Below are 13,583 nucleotides of genomic sequence, written 5' to 3'. Positions count from 1 at the left end.
TGCATGACTAAGTCCCGTGGCGCGGAGAACATTGTCCTATCATTCTGCCTTGAATTAATAAATAAATTTAAAAAAAATTAAAAAGTCTCTCAGACGGGAGCCGGCTCTTATCGTTCACTTAAAAGAGCCGGCTCTTTGTGCTGGCTCGTTCGTGACCGACACATCACTAAATAATAATGATATGTGCAGCATGTGAGCATTAAAGACCTCTTTTTTTTGTCAGCTCAACTGATGATATCAAGGCTGGAAACATTCACAACAACTTTATCTCATAGACTGAACCTCCACACTTTCACACTTTCAACTCCTTTCCATTCCGCCCTCTTTTCTTTAGAGGGGTAGGGGACAGGGGATGTTCGGGGGGAGATAAAAAGTCAACAGTAGATGTCACATAGAAGTGGTGTACACATCATCTGAAAGCTGGGAACCTGAAGATTAAGTTGAGATGCAGTTCAGCACTGTGTGTCAAGTTGTTGTAGTCATTAATAAGAAATAGAAGTTAATTAAAATGAATTGTGAAAGTGATGACAGAAGTATATGATGGTTATTCCCATGCTCTATTATGTCTCACAAATTGATGCAGCAATTTCTGGGTTGATACCATATTTGGTGATAAATTTAACTATTTTTTACTACTCGAGAATTGATAAAAAATGATCAGTAATCCCTCCAAAATACCACATTAAGACCCAAAGACCTCGAGGAACACCATAGAAAAAGTCATGCTGTATTTAGGTATCAAAAACTTTTGACATTTGGAGATTTCTGCAATTCTGTTCTGGAAACTGCTCAGAAAACCCCTTATTGTCACTCTACATAGGAAAGCCATCCATCCTCTAAATTCTCTAGGTCTCTAGTTTGTGGCTGTAAAGTTTCATGAGGCTGTGATTATCCTAGAGGTCACCAAAGGTCATTATATACAGTGAGGTCAAATTTCTAAAATGGTTTCAATACAATGAAATGGCTACTATGGGGACTAACATCATCACACAACAATACAGTTGAGCTCATTGGAGCCACAACAGTCTCAGCTTTACAGTCATACCCAATTTATGTAATTCAAAGTTCTGTGAAGCTCAGTATTTAATTAGATAATCTGCATGATCTTTTAATCTTCACTTCTGCTTTTGGGAAATATATCTTTATTCTTGAGAAACTGTTCACACGATCACAGTTCAGTTCCTCATCTACACCGCAACAAAACCTGCGCAATTTGAGGATGTCGGAGGAGATACAGCACAGTATGTCAGTATAGAGGTAATGTGGCCTAGTGAGGGTGAACATGACAGATACTTAAATGTTGGAGCTCTCTAACAACAGAAATTAAGTTGGTTCGTCAACCTGTTGTTAGGATGAAAACATATTATCAACAATATTATCACTTTATGTAAAGAAACCTGTGTAAAGAGACACATTGCACATTAAAACTAGTGGACAATATGAAAAACATATTTAATCAGGGAAATAGTTGAGAGATAATGGCTTTGAGAGAAAATCGTTTTATTTATTTCTTTGAACATTACAGATAAAGAGAGTCTTATCTTCAAGGAAGTGAAGAGGGAGGAAAGGAGGTTATCATAACACACAGACAAATGGTGTTTTTATATAAAACAATTAAACACACAAACAAAAACAAAACAGTATATCTTTTACACTGCATGTGACTCAAAAACACAAAAGCCATTAAAGGATCTAAGGATGATTAATTACACGATTAAACACACTGAATGTAGGTATTTAGACAGAATGAATGCTAGAATGTAAAAGAAAACAGAAAAACTAGAAAGGCCTGTATGTGTTTGTTTACATGCATACATGATGATGAGCCACTAACCCTGCAGCATATTGATTTACAGTCTGGTGGGTTTGGATGCAGAGTTATGGAGGCCCCACCTTTTCACAGATCCAGTGGTTTTGATCATTACATGGTATATCATTCCAGTGGTTTTCTTTTTCATGGTTCCATATTTCTACACAGTCTTCAGCACTGTTGGCGTGGTTGGGCTCCCCAGGTAACCAGTAGCTGAAACCAAACAACAAATAATGTGTTTTTAACGGAAAACACAACCAAAGCAGCATGTAGCCAAATTAAACCTCAATATTGTCATTATTACACTGTCTTATCAGTGTAATAATAACAATATTGCAAAAATAGTTTTACATTTCTGGTGACCAAAGGCCAAAGGCTGCAGCACACAAGGGAATATTAAGTCATAAATACTAATACATTACTAAACTGAAGAGCATTTGAAAAGCGATGTGATTGCTTAGCTTAAAAAACAGTTAACTAACTGGATAAATCTTTGAATTACCCTGAATGAAACATTTAAAAAAAGCCAAGTGATTCATAATTTCCACCTCGAGAATACATAACATATAAAAATCAAAGAGTGCTGCCACTGCTGGGTGGAGGGTTAATGAAGGAGACTAAAGTTGTATTCAGTCATATTGCTCTAATATAGCAATACTACATTATTAATAAATAATTTAAACAAAAACATAATTAATGAACCTTGTGCCCAGCGCAGTCCCATCCACCCATTTCCATATCCCCTCTCTCTCTCTGTCAGTCAGTCCGATCCATGTGTTCCGCTTGAATTGTCTTCCAAATTCCTTGTTTACAATAAGAGAAAGAAACAATAATAAACATAACTTGATTGATTTGATTTCACACTTTTTCTCTCGTGTCTCTCACAGACAGATTTCACTTTCTTACACACCTGCTCCTCTTCGCTGTTGATGATCATCAGGTCTGCACCTCTTTGTTGACAGTCTTCTCTACTCTCTTGCCAGGACTTGGCGATGGAAGAAATGTAATAGAAACTGTGGTTGAAGTACATCCATCCTAGTTGGGAGTTATTAACTGTTGAGGATAACAAAACTGGAAAGAAAAAAAACTGTCAGTAAAAGAAACTGAAAGAAAACATGTAAAAGGAGATAGAAAAACCTTTATATGATGTTGCCGTATCTTTCAGTTTCCGTGTCACAGAGGTGCAGTCAGTTTCGTCCTCATACTCACCAAAGGAGCTCAGCTTCCTCTTCAAATCTCCTCTCTCTGCAGTCAGGTTTTTGATAATGGCCTCAAAATTCGCACGAGAACTGTCTGAAGGAGCAGAAAGATTCACTTTTGTTACTGTAGTTAACACCAAGGATCCCCTTTTATACCCAAATGAGCTTATTATTATTATTATTATTAACTGTTGAGGATAACAAAACCGAAGAAAACTAATTCTCAGTAAAAGAAATTGAAAGAAAACATGTAAAAGGAGATAGAAAAAACATTTTATGATGTTGCCGTATCTTTTAGTTTCCGTGTCACAGAGGTGCAGTCAGTTTCGTCCTCATACTCACTCAGCTTCCTCTTCAGATCTTCTCCCTCTTCAGTCAGGTTTTTGATAACAGCCTCAAGATCTGGCCTCTTTGCACCAGAACTGTCTGAAAGAGCAGAAAGATTCACTTTTATTAGTGTCGTTTTTTTAAACCCAAATTAGCTTTTTTCTATTGTAGAGTTTTCAGTTGTGAAACAGTAAATGTCCTCATAGACTCAGAACATTCATCATCATCATTCATCAAAAATTATCTGGAACATCTCTCCCAATTTATTGTCTATGGAGCAGCTCCACACTTTATACCCTATGACATCACAAGTTTGAGTTTTAGATATCTAGTTTTGGATTTAGGAGAGAGTTGTTCATGTTTACTAATATTTTTTGACTGTCTCAGATGAATTAATTAATTATAAAGTATGACTCAAAACTGTTTTTGCTTGATCTGAATATACTATAATATCAGCGTAATTCTTGTAATTATAATACTCTCCGATCATCTACCAGACCATGACTTTACACAAAAGCATTGCTGTTTTAAAAAAGCACTCATGAGATATCATTATCATAGCTGGTAATTGTGTTTAGTTTCAATCTCTGGGTTTATAATACTGAGATGGTGAATTAAAATAAAAATCCCAGGAGGAACAGGGTGAAGTAAGATCACTCACAGAGAGCGAGACGCAGGGAAATGTTGACAGCAGCTTGTAGGACACACAGGAGTCCGAAGCTCACAACAACCAGTCTGAAGAGTTTTTCCTCTGGATGCAGAAAGAAACACACACACACACACACACACACACACACACACACACACACACACACACACACACACACACACACACACACACGCACGCACGCACGCACACACACACACACACACACACACACACACACACACACACACACACACACACACACACACACACACACACACATCATTATATATTCACATTATATATTATTAATAGGCAGAACAGCCAGGCATGATATTACGTTCTTTGAACTGTTTTTATTTCACTTCTCCTCCAAACTCAAACATAAGAACAAGATACAGAGAGTATGATGCTGTCAGACAACCTTAAAGTTACTCACTCTTGGATGAAGCGTCCGGCGTCATCTCAGCCTCCTCTTTAAAGACAAACCTCAAAATACTTGACCAGCAAATTATGACAACCAGCTGCACTGATCTGTAAGCTGCTTCTTCTTCTCTGGTTCGGACAATCTGAATGCGACAGCAGAACTCTTTCTGCAACTTATTATCCCTCACACTTCTTCATTTTGCTATCTGTCTTGTACAATCAAGAAAGTTTCCTGTCTTGAATGTGTGAAAATGTGTTTTTCACCATATCAGGAAAGCCAAGCTGTACATACTTTTTTTTAGAGCCATTATAAAACAAATAGTTGTTGGTGTGAGACCAACAATCTCTGATGGAGGAATTAAATACAGCTAATATTGCTAAGCTAATTATTGTTTCACCCAAAACTCTACAATAAGTTATGAACACATTCACATGAAGTATGCCGGAGTCAGTCAAATGCAACATAGCAGAAATGACTTGAACATAGTACACACACTCCTTCAGCTGCTCCTTCATATAAAAGTTAAGTCAGTTCAGCTCCCAGCTAGACATGAAGCGATAAAGCACAGGATCAGTTTCTTCAGAGATTTCTTTACTTCTGAAGAAAAGTTCTGTCTTCATTTCAGGGTTTTCTTCCAACTGGTCTCTTTCTTTAGTCAGCTCAAGGCCGGCTTAAGGCATAGGCCATATAGGCGTCTAGGGTGCCATCTTCTGGGGGTCACTGGTCACCCTCTAAAAATAAATAAATAAATAAATAAATAAATAAATAAATAAATAAATAAATAAATAAATAAATAAATAAATAAATAAATAAATAAATAAATAAATAAATAAATAAATAAAAAAAAAAATTAAAATTAAATTAAAATTAAAATTAAAATTAAAATAAATCAATGCCAGTGGCCGCCCCTCCTCATTTTCTGCATTGAGGTAACAAATTAACAAATAAATAAATAAATACATACACTTTTCACCCCTGTAACTCTCGTAGTTAAACTGACTAAACACTTTTAAGCCAACAATATCAGGGACAAACTATTTATTTATATCATAATAGATACACTTATTTATGAAAAAAAATGTCTTAAAAACATTGTGATATCTGAAGGGAGGGGGCTCCAAATCTGAATTTCGCCTAGGGCACCAAAAGGGCTAGAGCCGGCCCTGAGTCAGGTTGTGTTACTGGTCTCTTTCTTTAATCAGGTTGTTGTAACTGGTCTCTTTCTTTAGTCAGGTTGTGGTAACTGGTCTGTAACTTGTCTCATTCTTTAGTCAGGTTGTGTGACTGGACCATCTCTTCATTTTCAACACCTGAAGGTTACATGTAATGTTTTGCTTGTTTGTATTGTCGCTTCTCATAATACAACACGCTGAAATTCAAAGAAGTGCTTAGTGTTACCACAAGTACGTGTGTGTGTGATTTTAATGATGTTCAGAGGAGCTAAAGTCACTCTTTAAAATGCTGCCATCCAAAAGTATGGGCCCTATATTATATACCATTGACAACATATTAACTATCTATCTAAATAATGTTTATAGATGCTTTACAAAGTATTTATTAACCATTTAACAAGGCATCATAGATGTAATGAAGTGACTGTTGGTTGTTATTGCAGCCCAGAACCAGTAGAGGGCTCCAGTGCCATACACCTGGCAGGATTACCCAGAGTGAGGTGCAGCGTGTATACAGCCCATGCAGCAGAGGCTGTACCCCCATGTTGGGCATGTTGTAATACTATTAAGTTGTTCCTGCAATAAAACCAGCTCGACTGAAGATGAAGTCTCGCTATGTGGTAATTGATATCCCAAGATATCCCAATAATCATCAGTTGCAACTGAACTAGCTACCGTTAAAGACAACCGGTGGATGATATAAGTTACTGTTTTTAACTAATAATACCGGTTGGGATGATAAAACAAGAAGCTATTAAGAAATTAAATTAAATTATTATTAAGAAACTATTATCTGAAGTTACCGGCCAACTTGAAATCACCTCTGACGTGTTTCACCACGACTTCACCTTTAATGAGTTAACTCACTAGTAGCTGGCTAACGTTGCTACTTCGGTCTACCTCTTTTTTTTTTGATCAGCTCAACTGATGATATCAAGGCTGGAAACATTCACAACAACTTTATCTCATAGACTGAACCTCCACACTTTCACACTTTCAACTCCTTTCCATTCCGCCCTCTTTTCTTTAGAGGGGTATGGGACAGGGGATGTTCGGGGGGAGATAAAAAGTCAACAGTAGATGTCACATAGAAGTGGTGTACAAATCATCTGAAAGCTGGGAACCTGAAGATTAAGTTGAGATGAAGCTCAGCACTGTTTGTCAAGTTGTTGTAGTCATTAATACGAAATAGAAGTTAATTAAAATGAATTGTGAAAGTGATGACAAAAGTATATGATGGTTATTCCCATGCTCTATTATGTCTCACAAATTGATGCAGCAATTTTTGGGTTTATACCAGATTTGGTGATAAATTTAACCATTTTTTATCACTCCAGAATTGATAAAAATGATCAGTAATCCCTCCAAAATATCACATTAAGACCCAAAGACCTCGAGGAACACCATAGAAAAAGTCATGCTGTGATTTGGTATCAAAAACTTTTGACATTTGGAGATTTCTGCAAGAATTGGTGATTAGATGGCGAGCACTTCTGTTCTGGAAACTGCTCAGAAACCCCCTTATTATCAATCTACCTAGGAAATCCTCTAAATGTTCTAGGTCTCTAGTTTGTGGCTGTAAAGTTTCATGAGGCTGGGATTATCCTAGAGGTCACCACAGGTCATTATATACAGTGAGGTCAAAGTTCTAAAATGGTTTCAATACAATGAAATGGCTACTATGGGGATTTACATCATCACACAACAATACAGTTGAGCTCATTGGAGCCACAACAGTCTCAGCTTTACAGTCATACCCAATTTATGTAATTCAAAGACTGTTTAGGGACCCCAGTATGCAGAAATATTCAAATACACAATTTTAGAATAGGTGAAAATAACACATTTATACTGCATTAAAAAAAACTGCATGTTTTGTTGCCCCAAGCTGATTATCATAAAGTGGGCATGTCTGTAAAGGGGAAACTCGTGGGTACCCATAGAACCCATGTTCATTCACATATCTTGAGGTCAGAGGTCAAGGGACCTTTTTGAAAATCGCCACGTCAGTTTTTCCTCGCCAAAATTTAGTGTAATTTTGCAGCGTTATTTAGCAATCTTTCCGTCAAGCTAGTATGACACGGTTGGCACCAGTGGATTCTTTAGGTTCAGTTTTTTTCTAGTTTCATATGATACCAGCATCTTCCCTCTACCTTGAAAACTGAGCCCGCTACAACCCCTGGAAGAAAGAATAGCAGCCGGGCCCGCCGGCGGGCCGTCAGAGTTTTAAAGGGTATTATAAAGTATTATAAAGTATTATAGTCCAACACCACCAGGATTAACAATACCTGCTGAACACCTTACAACCATCCTAATGATCATTTCGTCCATTGTGTGTACATATTTATCTGTATTTCACTTTCTTTTGCAGAAAATAATGTTGTCAAATTAAACCTAGTCCAAATTCCTTGTTTACAATAAGAGAAAGAAACAATAATAAACAAAACTTCATTGATTTGATTTCATACTTTTTCTCTCGTGTCTCTCACAGACAGATTTCACTTTCATACACACCTGCTCCTCTTTGCTGTTGATGATCATCAGGTCTGCACCTCTTTGCTGACAGTACTCTCTACTCTCTTGCCAGGACTTGACAGTGGAAGAAAAGTAATATAAACTGTGGTTGAAGTACATCCATCCTAGTTGGGAGTTATTAACTGTTGAGGATAACAAAACCGGAGGAAAAAAACTCTCAGTAAAAGAAATTGAAATAAAACATGTAAAAGGAGATAGAAAAACCTTTTTATGATGTTGCCGTATCTTTTAGTTTCCGTGTCACAGAGGTGCAGTCAGTTTCATCCTTATACTCACCAAAGGAGCTCAGCTTCCTCTTCAAATCTTCTCCCTCTTCAGTCAGGATTTTGATAATGGCCTCAAGATCTGGCGTCTTTGCACCAGAACTGTCTGAAAGAGCAGAAAGATTCACTTTTATTAGTGTAGTTTTTTATACCCGAATGAGCTTTTTTCTATTGTAGTGTTTTCAGTTGTGAAACAGTAAATGTCCTCATAGACTCAGAACATTCATCATCATCATTCATCAATAATCATCTAGAACATCTCTCCCAATTCATTGTCTATGGAGCAGCTCCGCACTTTATACCCTATGACATCACAAGTTTGAATTTTAGATCTCTAGTTTTTGGATTTAGGAGAGAGTTGTTCATGTTTACTAATATTTTTTGACTGTCTCAGATGAATTAATTAATTATAAAGTATGACTCAAAACTGTTTTTGCTAGATCTGAATATTCTATAATATCAGCGTAATTCTTGTAATTATAATACTCTCCGATCATCTACCAGACCATGACTTTACACAAAAGCATTGCTGTTTTATCATTAATCCACTGATCTATATATATTTAGAAAGCACTCATGAGATATCATTATCATAGCTGGTAATTGTGTTTAGTTTCAATCTCTGGGTTTATAATACTGAGATGGTGAATTAAAATTAAAATCCCAGGAGGAACAGGGTGAAGTAAGATCACTCACAGAGAGCGAGATGCAGGGAAATGTTGAGAGCAGCTTGTAGGACACACAGGAGTCCGAAGCTCACAACAACCAGTCCGAAGAGTTTTTCCTCTGGATGCAGAAAGAAACACACACACACACACACACACACACACACACACACACACACACACACACACACACATCATTATATATTCACATTATATATTATTATTAGGCAGAACAGACAGGCATGATATTACGTTCTTTGAACTGTTTTTATTTCACTTCTCCTCCAAACTCAAACATAAGAACAAGATACAGAGAGTATGATGCTGTCAGACAACCTTAAAGTTACTCACTCTTGGATGAAGTGTCCGGCGTCATCTCAGCCTCCTCTTTAAAGACAAACCTCAAAATACTTGACCAGCAAATTATGACAACCAGCTGCACTAATCTGTACGCTGCTTCTTCTTCTCTGGTTCTGACAATCTGAATGCAACAGCAGAACTCTTTCCGCAATTTATTATCCCTCACACTTCTTCATTTTGCCATTAGTCTTGCACAATCAAGACAGTTTCCTGTCAAATAGTTGTTGGTGTGAGACCACCAATCTCTGATGGAGGAATTAAATACAGCTTATATTGCTAAGCTAATTATTGTTTCACCCAAAACTCTACAATAAGTTATGAACACATTCACATGAAGTATGCGGGAGTCAGTCAAAGGCAACATAGCAGAAATGACTTGAACATAGTACACACACTCCTTCAGCTGCTCCTTAAAAAAGTTAAGTCAGTTCAGCTCCCAGCTAGACATGAAGCGATAAATCACAGGTTCAGTTTCTTCAGAGATTTCTTTACTTCTGAAGAAAATTTCTGACTTCATTTCAGGGCTTTCTTCCAACTGGTCTCTTTCTTTAGTCAGCTCAAGGCCGGCTTTAGGCATAGGCCATATAGATGTCTAGGGCGCCATCTTCTGGGGGGCACTGGTCACCCTCTAAAAAAATAATAATAAAAATAAAAATAAAAAGGTTGAGTCAGGTTGTTGTAACTGGTCTCATTCTTTAATCAGGTTGTTGTAACTGGTCTCATTCTTTAGTCAGGTTGTTGTAACTGGTCTGTAACTGGTCTCTTTCTTTAGTCAGGTTGTGTGACTGGACCATCTCTTCATCTTCAACACCTGAAGGTTACATGTAATGTTTTGATTGTTTGTATTGTCGCTTCTCATAATGCAACACACTGAAATTCAAAGAAGTGCTTAGTGTTACCACAAATACGGGTGTGTGTGTGATTTTAATGATGTTCAGAGGAGCAAAAGTCACCCTTTAAAATGCTGCCATCCAAAAGTATGGGCCCTATGTATCATTTTTTCATGAACTGTTGGTATTAATAGTCCCTTGCTGTTTGACTCTCTCCACATTATTGTTTATCACACAAGTCTTTTTAGCTTTTTTGTATTCCTTTAATATATATAGTCGTTTGTGTGTGTAAAAAAATAAGTGTAAAATAGTGTTTATTACCTGAGAGAGCATGTCCAGTTCTGTTTAACTCCACCGACACAGTCTCTCTACATTAACATAGATCTCCAGTTCATCCATGACGTTCAGCTGTACCGACGGTGCCGTTTGGTCCTGTGGTGCCTGAAGCCATCAAAGTCTGCAGAGTGTGCTCTTGAAATTCATCGAGTACAGAGTAACTTTAACTTCTAAAAGAGGCAGTTACTTTCTATTTACGCATGTGTTTCTCACATCATCAGGAAACTGACGGTGGTGTGAAATAGTTTAGCTATTTCACCTTTACCTATTTGGCCTATTAGTTGCAGCTGCATGACGGTGCTTTCCATTTTGGTTGTGCAAAGTCTCTTGAATGTCACACTTAAAACATCTACGTATCTATATATTTGTCTGTAGACTGACAGATCAGAAGCTCAGTATTCATAGCTGCAGCACTGACTTCATTAATTATTATTTTTTTTGCCTTGTTGAATTCCGCCTTTTCTTCCGTAACATTGTGATGTCACCAAGTAAGACATTTGCATAATATCTGCCTAGCTGCTAGTTTGGCACACCCTCAAACAAAGCTAGCTAGTTAAACATGTTCTAGTACAGACCCAAAATACAAGTTTGCACCGGAAAATAAGCATAATAGTTCCTCTTTAAAGGGGCCCTGCCGGGTTTCCTTGGTAGCAAACAAAAGTTATGTTTACATTTACACATACTGAGAGTATCATTGAGATTTAACAAATATGTTGAGTACATTTCCTTCAAGAGTTTGAAACCTGCATTCATGTTTATTAGCAATCAGCCTTCTTCTCTGCATTTGTTGGTGCATTGCTGTGATTCTGTATCTGTATCTATGTGCGTCCTTGTGTATGTCATTTCAGTCAGGACCACTTTAGTCAAAGACACTTATTACATTGCAGTAATATATACATTATATTTGGCGGTATGGCTCTGCTCTGGGACCTCCCTGCCCATCCACGCGCATGCGTGGATCCACGAGCCTACGTGGTAGCATGAGGCAAGGAGAGCACTCCTCCTTGCCCTTCCATGTGCACACATGGAAAGCCAAAGGCAGGGAGAGCAGCAGCAAAGACCCCCCTGGGTGCAGAACAGAGCCGGAATCAATGACAACAGAATTGACATTGATTAAGTCATAAACATTTAGGGGTGGGCGACACATCGAATATAGTCGATGTATCGCGGCTTGTCCCCCGCGCGGTACAGAAACGACTACATCGCGAACATCGAACACAATTTGTCATGTAATGTTTCCAAGCCAACCCTTTTTGTATGAAAGATTAAAATTGTTCCAAAGAACCACTAATGAATATCAACAGAGATTTTAATGCAGACATATACTGCAGGGACTACAAGATCATAATATTGGTGTGATTGTATGCATCAAAGGTTAAATTGAGCATTTATGAAGTGCTTAGAGGATATTTGAAAATATTGCGATATATATCGTGTATTGCGATATAGCCTAAAATATCGCGATATTATCCTAGGCCATACCGCCCAGACCTAGAACAGTATTAAAAGGAGGTGGTGGGGTGGAGGTGGGTTGCGAGCGGCTTGTAGAGGAAGCAGCAACGGTAGGCCGGCTGAAGCAGCTTAAATAAGGCGCCCTGTATGAAATTGACCAATGAATGCATAGAGAGGAATCAGCTGATCTGTCAGCTGATGCATCAGCTGATTGGGCTGGCTTAAGATCAGCTGTTATCAGCTGATCGCCATCATATGAGCAGAGCTTGACATCATGGCCTGCCTGAACTAACGCTACGCTCGATATGTCATATGAGAATGGCTCTGTAGCGCTACTAGAGGTATAAAAAAAACTCCACAGGTTTCCTCTAAGTCATTACATCATGCTCCTCTATCCAAAATCCAACTCAATCACATGTACATTCATAAGATTGTGAAATGTGAATTTGACAAATTGCAAAATACACTTTTTTGGTCCTGAATGCAAAGACGACTAAACATATGTTATTCTCTAGAGCCAGAGACATTGTGGACAACAGTTTGCACATTACCACTCTGAATGGACTAAGTGGGTCTCTGAGTATTAATACCTCGGCATCTGGCTGGACCCAAAACTTACATTTAAATTTCACATTGACACACAATGGGATATTTGTACAGAAACAGAGCTTTATTTCCTATGTTCTGTAGGAAGAAAATAGTTGATGCCACTTTCTTGTCCATCTTGGATTATGGTGACGTTATCTATAGACACGCCTCTGCCTCCACTCTCAAACCATTAGATTGAGTTTATCACTCAACCCTATAGATTTATTACTAATGACAGTTATTCTACTCATCACTGCGTTTCGTATAAAAAGGTTGGATGGGCATCTCTAACAGTAAGACGTGATAGGCGTTGGTTTTTATTTATTTATAAAGCCCTTAATGACAACTTGCCGTCATACATCACGTCCTTATTAAAATGGTGCTATAGTCATTACTCAACTCGTTCAAGTGATCGGCTAAAGCTTTAAGTTCCGCGTGCAAACACACAGAACAGCAGTTTTAAGATTAAATCTCTGTGTGCTAGCAGTTTTGTCACGGCAACATCAACACCGCAACAAAATCTGCTCAATCTGAGGACGTCAGAGGAGATACACCACAGTATGTCATTATAGAGGTAATGTGGCCTAGTGAGGGTGAACATGACAGATACTTAAATGTTGGAGCTCTCTAACAACATAAATGAAGTTGGTTCGTCAACCTGTTGTTAAGATGAAAACATATTATCAACAATACTATCACTTTATGTAAAGAAACCTTGTGTAAAGAGACACATTGCACATTGAAACTAGTGGACAATATGTTGTTGATGGCAGAATGGACCATTTTAAATGTATGAGGCTGTACGGACTTCTTTCTGATGTTTTAACAAACAACAAAATAATCCTTAATTCATTAGTCTCTATTTCTCTGCATCTCCTTCTCTGTGATAAGTATATATTTTGATATGAGAAACAACATTTAATCAGGGAAATAGTTGAGAGATAATGGCTTTTAGAGAAAATCGTGTTATTTA

General features: G+C 37.7%; 1 protein-coding gene across 2 annotated transcripts; it reads right to left on the bottom strand.

Moving 5' to 3' along the window:
- Window positions 1–1,568: 1,568 nt before the first annotated feature.
- LOC141764909 (CD209 antigen-like protein C) lies at window positions 1,569–9,928 on the bottom strand. 2 transcript variants are annotated; one of them, XM_074630593.1, is made up of 8 exons: window positions 9,396–9,928; window positions 9,076–9,165; window positions 8,393–8,485; window positions 3,352–3,435; window positions 3,020–3,103; window positions 2,721–2,863; window positions 2,513–2,613; window positions 1,569–2,023 (listed from the first exon to the last, which is right to left on the bottom strand). In XM_074630593.1, exons 1-8 carry the CDS (start codon window positions 9,418–9,420, stop codon window positions 1,879–1,881), a joined length of 765 nt encoding a protein of 254 aa, XP_074486694.1. In that variant the 5' UTR covers window positions 9,421–9,928; the 3' UTR covers window positions 1,569–1,878. The 2 variants fall into 2 exon arrangements, with proteins under 2 accessions (XP_074486694.1, XP_074486695.1); XM_074630594.1 differs by lacking the exons at window positions 8,393–8,485; window positions 9,076–9,165; window positions 9,396–9,928 and adding exons at window positions 3,998–4,087; window positions 4,422–5,213.
- Between the last annotated feature and the right edge of the window lie 3,655 nt (window positions 9,929–13,583).

Source organism: Sebastes fasciatus, chromosome 3 (assembly GCF_043250625.1).
Source record: "Sebastes fasciatus isolate fSebFas1 chromosome 3, fSebFas1.pri, whole genome shotgun sequence".
NCBI classification, from domain to species: Eukaryota; Metazoa; Chordata; class Actinopteri; order Perciformes; family Sebastidae; genus Sebastes; species Sebastes fasciatus.
Note: the sequence above shows the minus strand (reverse complement) of the source record. Positions and strands in the feature narration are given on the sequence as shown.

Coding starts and splice junctions, on each gene's coding strand:
- LOC141764909 (XM_074630593.1), bottom strand. CDS start 9,420: ATGACGCCGGACACTTCATCCAAGA. Junction 3,436..8,392: donor GAGGAAGCTGAGCTCCTTTG/GTGAGTATAAGG, acceptor CTGCTCTTTCAG/ACAGTTCTGGTGCAAAGAGG. Junction 2,024..2,512: donor GGGACTGCGCTGGGCACAAG/GTTCATTAATTA, acceptor GTTTGGTTTCAG/CTACTGGTTACCTGGGGAGC.